Genomic DNA, 14098 nt, shown 5'->3' on the forward strand with positions numbered 1-14098 from the left:
GGGGGGGGAAGAGGGGCAGCTGAAGCACGGAAACTCATCCTGGGCTCCATTCGAGGACGGAAACTTCTGAAGGGCTAATAAAAGTCAAGGGTACTCTGGGCAAGTACAGAGTCTCTTCGTGGAGTCAGCTGACTACCAGGATTACAGAAAGAAAGTGGACAATCCCAGTGACACAACAAAGGAAAAATAGAATCTGCCCAATGGCTTAATCCAGGGGTAGTCAAACTGCAGCCCTCCAGATGTCCCTGGACTGCAATCCCCATTGCTCTCGGAGGGCCACAGTTTGACTATCCCTGGCTTAATAAAATAATATTAGAAATATAAGAGTCTGTATTATCTGTTTATTATGATTCCCACCTGGACTCTTATATTTCTAATACTATTTGATTAAGCCATTGGACAGAGTCTTTCCCCTCTTTGTTTTGGCCTATCAGGATTAAGCATGAAAGCTTCTAGACTACAGGAAAACTTGGAAAAGGAGAGCCAAGGCCATGACTCTGGCTTTCCGAATGGCCCCAGCCCCTTAGGATCTGTCCCTTCTGGCGGGGGGGCGGGATACACAAGGTCACCTCTTGCCCAAGGACGCTGCCACTCCCCCATGCCGAATGCTGTCCTGGATTCCCCCAGGACCTGGACTCCCATGGCCCACCCAGGCCCCAGCCTCTCTCCGGGGGCTCCAGCAGCGTCAAGCTGCAGCCTGGACAGTGGGAGCCAAAGTCTGTGGAAAGGGACAGGAATGGGCAGGGGGGAGAAGGGGGGGTCAAGGCCAGCACCCCCTTCCTCTTCCTGCTGCCTGGGGAGAGAGGGCATGGCCGAGCTGCACGAGGCCCAGGCTTCCCGAAGAAGAGCTCCTTCTCCCTCGTAGCCTGGGGCCAACCAATTCCTCTGCCAGAATATCCCTGTCGGCTTGTCTAACTCAGCATTCTGTCCCCCAGCAGCAGGCAGCCTCTCCAAAGTGACTGCGGGGGAGGGTTATGCCGAGCAAGGGCACCCCCCACCAGGCTTGCAGCCCAAAAGCCAGAGGGGAGGGCAGTCGATGGCCATGCTGGTGAGAGTGGAGAAGGAGCCATCTCCCCCCGCCAGGCACTGGCGTCTTCTCCTCCCCAGCCTGGAAAGCTGCCCTGGGAACGGAGGCCCTGCGCTCTTTCACGCTAGCCTCGGCACAGTGTGGGCAGGGGGCCTCTGCCGCCCTCCAGGCCACCCAGCCCACCTTCTCTGCCCTCTGCAGCGAGCCCCACTCCTTCCCCGGAGGAGGCAGGGCCGCCCGTGGCCTCGGCTGGGGCTGCAGGCTGAGGTCTTGGTTGGGGCAGGAGGGAATTGGCCCAGGCCTCCCAGCGGCTCTTTCCAAGGCCTACCTGTTCTCCTTCCCGTTTTGGAGCAACGAGTGCCGGTCCCCACCGGGCCTCTCTGTGCACACGTACGTGTTCCTCCGGGTCATCATACTGGAGGGGATGTTGTTCTGCAGCAAGAGGGAGGGAGAGACTCAGGCTGGGAGGAGACTGGAGATCCCCTTGAGCAACGGGGCCTCTCTGGATTGATCGTATGGGGTGTCATCTAGCCAGGGGGCCCGAGGCTCATCTGCAAGCCTGGCCAGGGATGTGTGGGGATGGTTTGCTGGTGCCCGCTTCTGCGTTGTGACCCATGGCGCTCCTTGGAGGACCTGCCACCCACCTCCTTGGCAGACTCCACCCAAATACCTGCCCGTGCCAGCCCTGCTTAGCTTGCAGACTCCGGCTTGCCTGGGCTGCCCAGGCCAAGAGCCACGGGACTGCGCTGGTCAGAAGCCAGGAGGGCTTTTGGATTCTCTCGGCAGGGAGATGCAGGGTACCTGAAAATCCCGAGGTCAGTGGCTTTGGCGGACGCCTCCTGAGGTGGATGCACGATTGAGCTTTTCAGGCTCCAGCCAGCCAGCCAGGGAGCACAAGGGAGCGTGAACATGTCCATCAGAGCTCCACTGGGGGGGCCGGGGAGCCGAGAAGCCAGTGACAATTGGATGGGGAGGGGGCAAAACTCAGGGAGGGGGGGCCTCTCGTCCAAAGCTGTCCGCTGCTCAGTCCAAGTGGGCACCAGTCCCGGTCGGTCTCGGCCCGTGTCCAAGGGCCCCACTGCTCCCTGGCACGGCCAGAAAGGGAAGCAGAGCAGTGGAGGTGCTGCAGAGAACTTTAGTGCCGTCCTGTAATGGGGGGCAGGAGGGGGCAGAATGGGCCCCACTCTGGTCTTTGGAGCGCCGCAGGGCTGCCTAGGAGCGGGTGAGCCTCGAAGACTGGCAGTGCTGGTCCCTTGGTTCTGGGCTCCAAAGGCGGAGGGGGGCGCCCGAGGCCCAGGAAACCCCAGAGCTGGAGAGGCACCAACTCACCGTGTTGACGGCGCTATCCTTGCGCCGGTCGGGGATCTCGGACTGGTTGGGGTTGTTTGCGCTGCTCACCATGGGGCTGGAGGGCGGGATTCCGCGTCCGCTGCTCACGACGCTACAGCTGGCCTTGCGGGAGGGCATCCGCTCCTCCTTCAGCTCGCCGTCCCCGGTGCTGGTGGGGCTCCGCTTGGGGTGCATGGGGACGGAGGAGGGGCCGCCTGCCGAGGGAGACAGGGGAGGGGGGGGAGAGAGAGACCCACGGGGTGAACCTTGAGCTGGAATGGAGGACACCCCCCCCCAAATGGAAGAGCCATGGGAAAGCCTTCCATCTTCGCGCCTGCCGATTGGCCCCGCCGATGGTCTGTCCGGAGGAAGGGGCCAATTGGCACTGAAAACCCAAAGGCAGCTTAGCACCTGGCTTCTTCCCAGACACCAGAAATGACTAGCCTCAGATCTGTACAGTTACGCGGGACCAGAACAGGGGTGCCCCCCCAACCTTTTGATGCTTGTGGGCACCTTTGGAATCCCTTGGGTGTGATGGGTGGAGCCACAAAATGGCTGACCCAGGAGGTGGAGCCAGCCACAAAAAGGCTGCCGCAACGGACCTCCCATTGCAGCCTGAAGAATCTTGTGCACACTTCTGCAATGGCCAATCAGGCAGTTTGCTGGGCAAGAGTTCCCCCCAGGCCCCGCCCACTTTCTCGCAACCCTTGGTGGGCACTGGGTTGGGGGCTCCGCGGAGGAGACCGGCCTCCAAGGTGGGGGGCAGAGCCCTGCCCAGGCCCAGGGTCCGTGGGGGTGGGAGGAGGCCGGCCTCCAAGCTAGGGCCACGATGGGGGTCACTCACAGAAGTCGCTGTGCCGCCGCTGGCGGTGGTACGTGGAGGAGCTGCGCTGGCTCTTGGAGTGCGAAGAGGCCTTGCTGGTGCCGTTGGAGACCTCGCTGGGCGCCCGCACCCGGGCCAGGGAGAGGCTGCTGCCCGTGCGCGACTCGCCCCCCTCCACCTGCTGGGAGACACTCGGGTGGTCAAGCCCTCCTCCCGGGGGGGGGGAAGGGGAAGGGAAGAGAGCACCAATGAGAGGGGGGGCAGGTGGGCCAGCCAGAGAGGTTGCGCCGGGAGGTGTGGCACAGCCAGCCACAAAATGGCCACCACGGCTTGACTTCAGTACACAGTGCAGATCTGTGAGGTGGTGGCAGTTGCTGCCAAAGCAACAATTTTAAGAAATCTGCATAGCCAATCCAAAATTTAATGAGAAGCATCTCTGGCCAAAGCCCTGTCTGGACCCAGCTGCTTCCGACTTCCAAACACCAGAGCAGAAAAAGCGACTGCCCTGGACCCCCGGGGCCACCCCCCCCCCCTTAGGTCCTCTGTCTTGAGAGCCAGTTTGGTGTAGTAGTCAGGAGTGCGGACTTCTAATCTGGCATGCCGGGTTAGATTCCCCACTCCCCCACATGCAGCCAGCTGGGTGACCTTGGGCTCCCCACAGCACTGATAAAGCTGTTCTGACCGGGCAGTGATATCAGGGCTCTCTCAGCCTCACCCACCCCACAGGGTGTCTGTCGTGGGGAGAGGAATGGGAAGGCGACTGGAAGCCGCTTTGAGCCTCCTTCAGGTAGGGAAAAGCGGCATATAAGAACCAACTCTTCTTCTTCAGTGATATCAGGGCTCTCTCAGCCTCACCCACCCCACAGGGTGTCTGTTGTGGGGAGAGGAACGGGAAGGCGACTGTAAGCCGCTTTGAGCCTCCTTCGGGTAGGGAAAAGTGGCATATAAGAACCAACTCTTCTTCTTCTTCTTCTTCACCTTCTCTTCTTCCTTTTTTCAACCAGGGAAAGTCCCCAAGCCTCTTCATTACGGTTGCCCATTCTGCAGCTCTGAAGAAGCAGCCCCGCCTTTCACTGCCCAAAGGGGTCTCAAAACGCCTTCCTCCCCCCACAACACACACCCTGTGGGGTGGGTGAGCCTGAGAGAGCTCTGCGGGGACGGCAGAGGGACTGGCCCAAGGTCACCCGGCTAGCTGCAGGTGGAGGAGTGGGGAATCGAACCCAGATTAGAGGCCGCTGCTCTTAACCACGACACCAAGCTGGCTCTGCAGGATCAGTTGCCTTTCGTGGGAAAGCGGGAGTTCCAGGTGTGGCCACTCCCCCCCCCCATATTGCTGGATTAGCCAGACTTGGGGAGGGGGCTCCTCTCCCTCCTGCGGCCACCCAGTCGCCACCCAGGCCTCCCCCCCCCCCCCAGCGCCCACCCCAGCAGGCCTCACCTCGGTCTTCCTGCCCAGCAGGAGGTAGGTGGCCGTGACCTCGTTGTATTTTTGGTTGGTCAGGGCTTCCTTGATCTCGTCACGAGTGTAGCCCATGCCCACCATCACCTCTGGAGATGGCCGGGGGGGGGAGAGGAGGAGGAAGAAAACGGGGTGACCGGCAAGCCACGCAGATCCCGGAGCATCCCTGCCCCCTTCCCCACTCAGGGGACTCCTGCCCCGTGCCCCTCCGGGCGCCAGCCAAGGCCGGCCTGCATAGCCCTTCAGCAGAGGCCCCCAAAGGTCTCGCTCCTCCCACGGGAGCGCCCGCACCTATGCGCTTGGCGTCCGTAAAGTCCTCTTCCGGCTCCTTGTAGGGCTTCAGTTCTTCTCCCTCGTAGCCAATGTTAATCCACTTGTCCTTCATAATTTGCTGCGAAAGGGCAGAATGGGGAGAGGTGAGTCAGGGACAGGCCTGGAGAGAGGGAGTTTCTGGGAGTTTCTGGGAATGGATAGAAATGGAGATGCAGGGGGGGAGGGATCGAAATCTACGCGGCACGCCCTTCCCTCTCCAACTGCCGCTGATTTTACGGTGCTGCTTATTAATTAGGCAGCGTTAGCAAACAACCCTATTTAAGAATGTCCACGTTTCCTACAAGCAGAACTGCAACTGTGTCCACTGCCGAAGGGCTGCCAACTCTGAGTCAGGAAACACCTGGAGATTTTGGAGGGGCGGAGCTTAGGGAAGGAGGCCGCCACCCACTCCGGTCATCCCCCCAAGCAGCTCTTTTCTCTAAGGGGGCTGGTCTCTGTCGCCGAGGGATCAAACGCTGGGCAAGTTCCAGGCCTTGCCTAGAGAACAAGCGGCAGCCCTTGCCCCCTGGCCCTGGGGCTTAAGTTTTGTCCCCCGACAGGCCGGAAGGCACGAGGCTGGACACAAATCTTGCCATGAGCAGAGATTCAGGTGTGGCTGGAGCAGGGAAGGAGCAGCCCGCTTCCACGGATAAAGGATCGCACATATTGAACTCAGTCCGCCACTGTCAGAAGCATTCCCCGTTTGCCACTTGGACGTGCCCTGGAAAACTCGCTGGCTGGGCCTGGGGCTACCCAGGGTCTAGCGCTGTTGTGCTGAACAGAAGCATTTATGGAGTGACCCGCCCTGAGCCCACGTGCAGGGAGGGGCGGTATAAAAGCCCTCTTACAACTAAGCACAAATAAAGGTACGTCTTGAGTGGGCCAAGCTTTTTGAAGGTCTTCACAAATATTAATTTTCTCCAAAAACGAGCAGGTTTCCGAGGAGACGCTGGAAAAGCTCCCCCCCCCCCAACCCAGGGAAAAATTCACCTCCATGTTTGCTTGTTTTCAAGCCACCTCCCCTCTGCTCACTTTTTAGGAAGAGACACCCCTTGTAGATTTTGATGGTGGAGCCAGGTGAGGGGCTTGGAGGGTGGGGGGCATAAAGGCACAGAGCCCGCCTTCCAAAGCAGCAACCTCCCCCCCCCACCCCCCACCCCCCACCCCCCCACGTGATCTCCGTCCCTGGAGCGCAGCAGTCATTCTGGGCGATCTCCAGGCCCCAGCTGGAGGCTGGCAACTCCTCTACAGTGGCGGAGGGCTCTGTGTGCCCCCAGCAGAGGGGCTCCTGGCTGCCTTCCACCCAGTGGGGAGAGAGGCACTCTGTGCGTCCTCAGGGGCAACTCACCCTCCTGGCGCACAGCCAATCCTGCCTCTGCATGGCGGGGAAAGAAAGGAAACGCAGAGCGCTGCCCCCCCCTCCTCGGCTGCAGAAGAGCAGGGGAGGGGGGGCGGTCCCCAACCAAGGCACCCGCTCATTATCCCTGAGTGGATTAGGCAAATTACAGGCCCCGGGAGGGGAGGGGAGGGGAGGGGAGGGGAGGCGGGCCACGGCCCACGGAGGCAGCGCCAGCTGCAGGGAACGGGAGCACTGCCACGGGGAGCTCCTCACCTCGAGGGTGCAGCGCTTGGCCGGGTTGAGCACCAGGAAGCGCCTCAGGATGTTCTCGCAGTCGGTGGACATGTAGAAGGGCACGCGGTACTTGCCCCGCAGGACACGCTCCCGCAGCTCCTGCACCGGACGAGAGAGACGCGCCGGCCGGTCAGTCGGTCGCCTTCCACCCCACCCCACCCCGTGCCCCTGGGAGGCCGACATGAGCTGTAAGTGGGGGGCAACTGGACAACACTTCCCACCACCATTTCGGGGGGGGAATGCCCATCCAGTGAAACCGTTTGCAGAAATCCAGCCCCGGCCAGCCTGGGGGCTCTGTCCTGGGCCTTCCAGCCCCCCCCCCTCCGTCCCCTGCCTCACCTTGAGGTTCTGCCCATCGAAGGGCAGGGAGCCGCTGACGAGCGTGTAGAGGATCACCCCCAGACTCCAGATGTCCACCTCGGGCCCATCGTACTTCTTCCCTTGGAAGAGCTCCGGGGCGGCGTAGGGGGGGCTGCCGCAGAAGGTGTCCAGCTTGGAGCCCAGCGTGAACTCGTTGCTGAACCCAAAGTCGGCGATTTTAATGTTGGCATCGGCATCCAGCAAGAGGTTTTCGGCCTGTGCATTGGGAAAGGGAGGGGAGGGTCGGGGTGAGGAAGGACCCCCGGGGACCCCACAGAGGGACAGAGGGCCTTCTTTCTGGGGCAGCTGGGAAACTCTTCCCCAACAACAGGCCCTGGTACAAATCTGAATGGCTGTTTTAATTCCCCAATGCTGGCGTTTCTTCCAGCCCTGGAGAGTCCACAGGAACTCTGAGGGCCATTCCGCACAACGACCAATGTTGCCAAATGTTTGCAGTATGCAGAAACACTATATTTAATAGTGGAATTTCATCATTCCGCACACCTTCAATTCTAGCGGAATATTGAAGTCCCAGTAGCGGTCTATTAATTCCCCAAAGGTTTCCGGTGTCGCCAGAATCGCAACAAAGAAGGCCATATTTTTCTGCACTTCTTCCCGCCCCTGGCCGTCACTCAAACAGAACAGCCAATAAACTGTTGTGTTCGTGCTCCCGAAAAGCCCCTTTCCCTTTAAAAACTATTTTTTAAAAACCTGAAAACTCCAGTAGCAACGAATATTTGTTCATTCAGTGGACAATGGGTGGAAGGACATGCTGTGGGGGGGGGTCATGAGCTGAGGGGATGGGGGGCTTTGAGCCCACTGACCTCCATGGTACCCAGAATAGCTGGAAGCAACTGCATTTCAGGTGGGGAGGGGGCACCCAGGGGTCTTCTTACCTTCAGGTCCCTGTGCACAATGTTCTTCTGATGGCAATAGTGGACAGCCGAGACAATCTAGGCGGGAGGGGCAGAAGGGGAGTCACAAATCTCTTTGAATGTGCACACAAGCATTACAGCTGGCCAGGACCCCCAGGGAATTTCACCTGTTGCCCTTCAGGCAAGGAGCACAGGCCAGACGGACTGATTCTTCCACTCCAGAGGCCGGTCGGCCGGCCGCATGCATCCCCCCCCAGTTGCCCGCTGCGAAGGACTGCCCCCCTCCCCTTTGCCCCCTGCAGCGGGAGCTGTTCCCCGCACCTGTCTGAACTTGGCGCGAGCTTCTTTCTCCTTCATGCGGCCATGAGAAACGAGGTAGTCAAAGACTTCTCCTGCAGGGAAGGAAAAGAGGAGGGAGCAGCTCAGAGGCCTCGAGACCAGTTCCCTTCCTGCCAGTCCTCACCCTCTGGAAGTGGTCCTATCGCAGGAGGCCAATAACAGCGGGCAAGGGGAACCCCCTCTGCATGCCCCATGGCTTGGAAACCCCACACAGTCGCTGTCAGGCACTGCAGTTCCATGGCCCTTCCCTCTGCCCGACCTTTTAACCGGAGAGGCCTGGGACTAAACCGGAAATCTTCGATCTGCCGGGTGGGATCCGGATCAATACGCAAACGGAAGGGGAGGATTCACTGCTGCCTGTTTCCCTTCCTGGCCATGGAGCCCCCAAATTTGTCCTTCATGCCATTGTCCAAACCCTTCAGGGAGAAGATGAACGGGAAGAAGCAGGAGAGTTTTGCCCCGCTGACGGAGGACCCCTCCCTGGGAGAAAAGCACCGCCTGGATCCAGCCCTGGGGGGTCATTTGTCCCTGGAGGAGGGAGCTCCTCTTGTGCACCTGTAGGGCACAGGTGAGTTCAGAGCAAGCGCCTGCAGGCAGAACGGCAGGTGGGCAGGAAAAGGCCTCCGGGAGCAGCTGCCACTTACAAAAGAAGAAGAATTGACTTTCACATCCCGCTTTCCAGGACCTGCAGGAGTCCCAAAGTGGCTGCCAAACCCCTCCCCCTCCTCTTCCTGCATCAGACCCCCTGTGAGGTGGAGGGAGGTCTCCAAAACTGCTCTGTGAGAACAGCTCTCGGAGAGCTGTGTCTGGCTCACGGTCACCCAGCAGCCTGCGTGTCGAGTAGAAGCGAGGAATCAAGCCCAGGTCTCCAGTTGAGAGGCTGACCCCTCTTCCCCGCCACGCCACGCTAGCTCTCAAAGGCCCCGTTGCTTGGGAAGAGATGGCAACTAAAGACCAGGCACTCCTCAAGGGTCCTGGGTGGGGTGGGGTGGGGGGCACCCAACGCAGCCACTTCACGGCCTGAACAGGCCTGGAGCTACTCAGAGCTCGGGAGGCTGCCTGCCTGGCATAGCCCATTTTTGGCACAGGGGACCACTTGGGGTAGCACATCCCAGGTGGCAAAGATGGCACACCCCCCCCACATCTGCAGCCCTGCTCAGGCTGGGAGCCGCTTGAGCACTTTGCAGAGATGAATTCTGGGCAGGTGCCACTTTGGCACTGGAGCACTGAGACGGGCGCAAGAAACAGGGAAGGGGGGATCTGTCAATCTTCCTCAGGTTTCTTTTACATTAGCCTGGCCCAGTGCGCTGCCCCCACCCCTCCCCAGCCAGCTGCCAGGTAGGCACAGCTCCCGTGGGGGTGGAAGCTGGGGGGGGCTGGAACAGATGGGGGATAATTTTAGCCATTCGGGGAGGCTGAGCAGCCAGACAGGGGGAGAGAAGTGCTGCCTGCAGCGGCTTGTTTGGGTGGCCAGGCAGGCCGGCTTCCTGGCGCTCCCTGCCCCCACGTGGGACGGCTGTGGAGCCCTGGCAGCCGAAACCACCTCTGGCTTGGCTCTGAGCACCCCCCGGAGCCCCCCTCCAGAGCACCGGAGTTCTCCCCCACAAGAACAGTGCAAGGGAGGGGGCCGAGAGAGCAGAGGGTCCTTACCAGCACTGGCGTACTCCATCACCAGGTAGAGGGTCTTCTCTGTTTCTATCACTTCAAAGAGTTTCACTGCAACAGAGACCCAACACATTAAGATGCCTCATATCCCATCAGACTCTCGGTCCGTTCCGGCCGGTCCGGCAGCCGCTCTGCAGGGCTCAGGCGGAGGTCCTCCCCATCAGCTCCTGCCTGGGCCTTTCCACCAGGGATTTGATCCATTTTATTTATATTCTTATTTTATTTGGCTTTCAGGCTGCCCCACCTACAGGGAGGTCTCAGGGTGGCTTACAGCAGCTTTATAAACATAAGTCTCAGAATATGTTGTTGTTGTTGTTAGTTGCGAAGTCGTATCCGACCCATCGCGACCCCATGGACAATGATCCTCCAGGCCTTCCTGTCCGCTACCATTCCCCAGAGTCCATTTAAGTTTGCACCGACTGCTTCAGTGACTCCATCCAGCCACCTCATTCTCTGTCGTCCCCTTCTTCTTTTGCCCTCGATTGCTCCCAGCATTAGGCTCTTCTCCAGGGAGTCCTTCCTTCTCATGAGGTGGCCAAAGTATTTGAGTTTCAACAAAGTATTTGAGTTTCAATATCTAAAAATATCTAAAAATTTGAGTTTCAATATCTAAAAATCCAATATCTAAAAATTTGGCTGTTAAAATTTTAAGACAGACACCCAAATATTTGCTCCATCCGTAAGTCATGAAATTGATGGGATTCTGATTCTAGCCTGGCTCAGATGGGCTGAACTCTTTGGGGCCTGCCCCACCAGTAAGTTGGCCTTAGCTGAGCAGAGAGCATATGCTGGGGGGATGTACCTGGAGAGGCCGTCCTTCAGAGTCACAGGTCCCCGACCACGTAAGGCCTTAAAGCAGGCGTAGTCAAACTGCGGCCCTCCAGATGTCCATGGACAACAATTCCCATGAGTGTTCGCTGGCAGGGGCTCATGGGAATTGTAGTCCATGGACATCTGGATGGTTGCAGTTTGACTACCCCTGTCTTAAAGGCTATAACCAGCACCTTAAGCCTGATCTGGAACTCAACTGGTAACCAGGGCAGTGCAGCTGATGGGGAACTGGTCTCATATGTGTTCTCCATGGGGCCCTTACCTGGCAACTGTACTCTGGACCGATTGTAACTCCCGGGTCTGGGAAAGGAAGGCCTGCATAGAGTGAGTGACAGTCATTGGGCCTGGAGGTGACCATTGCAGGGATCACTGTGGCTACGTGTTCTGGGGCCAGATCCTGAGACCTTCTGCCTGCCAAGCAGAGGCTCTGCCACTGAGCTATGGCTCTCCAGGGTCTCAGGCCGAGGTCTTTCCCATCTCCTCCTGCCTGGTCCTTTTCACTGGAGATGGTGGGGATTGAACCTGGGACCTTCTGCATACCAAGTGGGGACTCTGCTCTTGAGCTATGCCCCATCTCCATGGCTCTCCAGGGTCCCACATGAAGGTATTTCCCACCACCTCCTGCCTGGCCCTTTTCACTGGAGATGGTGGGGATTGAACCTGGGACCTCCTGCCTGCCAAGCAGAGGCTCTGCCCCTGAGACACGGCCCCTCTCCATGGCTCTCCAGAGTCTCCGGCTGAGGCCTTTGTGGCTGCTGTTCCCCTGAGCCACGGCCCCTCTTGGCTCTTTCAGTCCCTGAAAGGCTTTGGCCCGGTGTCCCGCATCCTGCCAGCTCAAGGGAGCGGCCGCTGCCTTTGACACGGCAGCCTCCCACCAGCAGGGACCGGCCACATTCACAGGCCGCCCCAATCAGCCTGAACGTGCTCCATGCAAACAAAAAAGCCAGATTGTGACCAGAATAAATCGTGCCCATCAAGCCGGGCTGGCTTGTTCTGCACAACTACTTCCTGGAGTCATGGGGTGGGCAGGGGGGGGGGGGTTCCCACAGCCGTGGCAGCCCCTGCCCCCGCACGCCCTGCCTTTCCTGCAATCATGAGGCAGCCCTTGCAATAGCTCTCTGTTTCACACAACATGGGGAATTCTCCAACTTTTACCCCACAACAGGGTTCAGCTGACAGTGAAATTGTTATGGCCCCCCCAGGGGGGGGATGACAGAGAATCAGAACTCCTGCCTCTGAGGCCCACCTCTGGCGCTCTGCTTGTGACCTTGCACTGGATTGTCACAAATGCCTTCTGTTTTTGCCAAGCCACAAGAGGAAGAAACCTTGAGAATGAATGGAAGCCCAGGTGCTCAGAGGCAGAAATTTTAGCGCCAAGTTCTTGACCTACAGGGTGCCACTGTCGGCTTCTGGGATGTGCACTGTCCCCCCCCTTGGGGCAAAGACGTCCCTGTCCCTTGAGCTCCCCCCTTGCTGACAAGCACCCAAGTATGGGGAGGGACAGAGGTGCCCCACCAGGCTCCTTACCGATATTGGGGTGATTCAGACCCTTCATAATTCTCACTTCCCGGAAGAGCTGCAAAGAGAAGAGGGAGAGGAACAAGGGAGTCAGGCTGCTCTCCCTCCCCCCTGCAGGGGCACCCTCCAAGGCAGGAGGCCCCGTTTACCCCACTGACTCCCTACTCTTAAGCGCTGCTCTGTGGCCTTTGACGGCTAACCTCTAGGCAGGGGGCCGAGCCCCAAATGGCCCAGTGGCAAGTCTACAGTTTGGCTCATTTGCTGGAGTGGATCGCAGCTCCTTGCTGCCATGCTGTCACTCCAGACTGGCCCCTGACACCCTACTTGCAGGTAAGTAAGTGTTGGGGGGGGGGGATTTGGCAGGGGGAGGGGCTGGCAGCCCCTGGGCTCCCCCCCTCCCCCAAGGACCCTTCTAGGATTTATTATTCGTTTTAGGATTTATTATCACAGCCGTCACTAGGTCTGCTGGCAATAAATGGGGATAGGGAGAGCTCGCATTTCAATTGGGGGGGGGAGAAGAGGGGAAGTTGGAGGGCAGAGGTTATGGGGCACATCAGCAACCTGGATCCAAGTTCCTCCCCCTCCAGCTGGGGAAATGACTAATTCTTTTCTTTGGGGGGGAGCATCACAATCCGCGCCTTCTCCGTCCCCTCCCGGCGCATTTGTCCTGGAAACTCCAGCCGCTAATTAGCAACAACCCCCCCCCCAACTCCCCCTCAGCACGACAGGGATCTGGTACGAGCTGGCGTTACCACAGCGACCAACTTGGACTCCCTGTGCTAATTAAGGAGGGGACGGGAGGGGCGGGGAGGACAAGGAGAGCGCCAAGTGGCATCAATTGGAGCCGCTGGGGGAGAAGGGTCAACCTCGAGGGGGGCTGCCTTCCTCAGATGGGAGGCCGGCTGGCGGAGAAAGAGACCTCCCCAAGCCAGCACAGGGCAGGGGAGGGGAGCTGGGGGGTGCCAGGCCAACAGTGCCCCAGGGGGTGCTTGCGTGGGGGTCCGGTACGGGGCTGCTGGGCACGCTCCGTATCCTCAGGATTTCCACTTCAACGTGGCGCTCCACAGTAATCAGGGCTGCAAGCCTTGCGGCCCCCAACCCCTCCTCCTGTCTCGTCTCATCCCATCCCACACCGTCCCGCATTCTAGCCTCACAACAATCCTGTAAGGAAGGCTGGCCCAGCAATCTCCTACGGCAAATCCCTGCTTGACATCCTGGCTCATCTGAAGCACCATGCAGAAAACCACTTTGCTGAAGGGGGGGGTCTTCTGGCCCCTACCACCTGGGGGAAGGCAGAATGCTGCCCAGCCCATGCTCTGCACCCCCTCCCCCAAGCACCCACCTTCTGCAGGCTTGTGGGGTTCAGCTGAGTCTTGTCGATTATTTTGATGGCCACCTGGAAGAAATCAAGGGGAGGGAATCAGGCTCTGGAGGGGAAAGAGGGGGCTGGGGGAGGGGGGCTCAGCCCTCATCCACACCCATGACGGGCAAACAGCCCCCCCTCTCCGTCCGCTCCCACGATTGGGCACAAGGCCTGGGCAATGTGGGCCAGTTCTGGCTGAGCTCCACAGAGGAAGCAGAGCTGGCCTTCTCCTCACCCCCTGCTTTTTGTTCCCCAAAGGACTCTCCAAGCAGCTTACAAACCCTTTTTTCCTCCTCTCCCCACAACAGACCTGTGAGAGAGGCCAAGGCATTTGTAAGAGCCCTGCTGGGTCAGGCCAGGGAGGGCCCATCCAGTCTAGCCTCCCGTCTCACCCAGGGGCCAGCCAGTTCCTCTGGAGGACCAGCCACAGGGCAGGGAGGCCAAGGCCTTCCTAAGGACATCAGGGGAGCCCTGCTGGGTCAGGCCAGGGAGGGCCCATCCAGTCCAGCCTCCCTTCTCACCCAGGGGCCAGCCAGTTCCTCTGCAGGGCCAGCCACAGGGCAG

At 59.4% G+C, this 14098-nt stretch overlaps 1 protein-coding gene across 4 annotated transcripts in view; it reads right to left on the reverse strand.

The window, feature by feature from the left end:
- The window catches only part of MARK4 (microtubule affinity regulating kinase 4), a 50297-nt gene that overhangs the window by 10712 nt on the left and 25487 nt on the right, over nucleotides 1–14098 (reverse strand). For 2 of the 4 annotated variants that reach the window (XM_077318592.1, XM_077318595.1), the window contains exons 3-14: nucleotides 13514–13567; nucleotides 12181–12229; nucleotides 9808–9873; nucleotides 8140–8210; nucleotides 7840–7896; nucleotides 6923–7159; nucleotides 6563–6682; nucleotides 4930–5029; nucleotides 4618–4727; nucleotides 3201–3360; nucleotides 2357–2571; nucleotides 1356–1459 (exon numbers count right to left, since the gene is read on the reverse strand). In XM_077318592.1, the coding sequence (XP_077174707.1) occupies nucleotides 1356–1459; nucleotides 2357–2571; nucleotides 3201–3360; nucleotides 4618–4727; nucleotides 4930–5029; nucleotides 6563–6682; nucleotides 6923–7159; nucleotides 7840–7896; nucleotides 8140–8210; nucleotides 9808–9873; nucleotides 12181–12229; nucleotides 13514–13567 (1343 nt within the window). The remainder of the gene's footprint in view (nucleotides 1–1355; nucleotides 1460–2356; nucleotides 2572–3200; nucleotides 3361–4617; nucleotides 4728–4929; nucleotides 5030–6562; nucleotides 6683–6922; nucleotides 7160–7839; nucleotides 7897–8139; nucleotides 8211–9807; nucleotides 9874–12180; nucleotides 12230–13513; nucleotides 13568–14098) is intronic. The other 2 variants (XM_077318593.1, XM_077318594.1) reach the window with 2 other exon arrangements.

Source organism: Paroedura picta, unplaced genomic scaffold (genome assembly GCF_049243985.1).
Source record: "Paroedura picta isolate Pp20150507F unplaced genomic scaffold, Ppicta_v3.0 Ppicta_v3_sca21, whole genome shotgun sequence".
In the NCBI taxonomy this organism is placed as follows: domain Eukaryota; kingdom Metazoa; phylum Chordata; class Lepidosauria; order Squamata; family Gekkonidae; genus Paroedura; species Paroedura picta.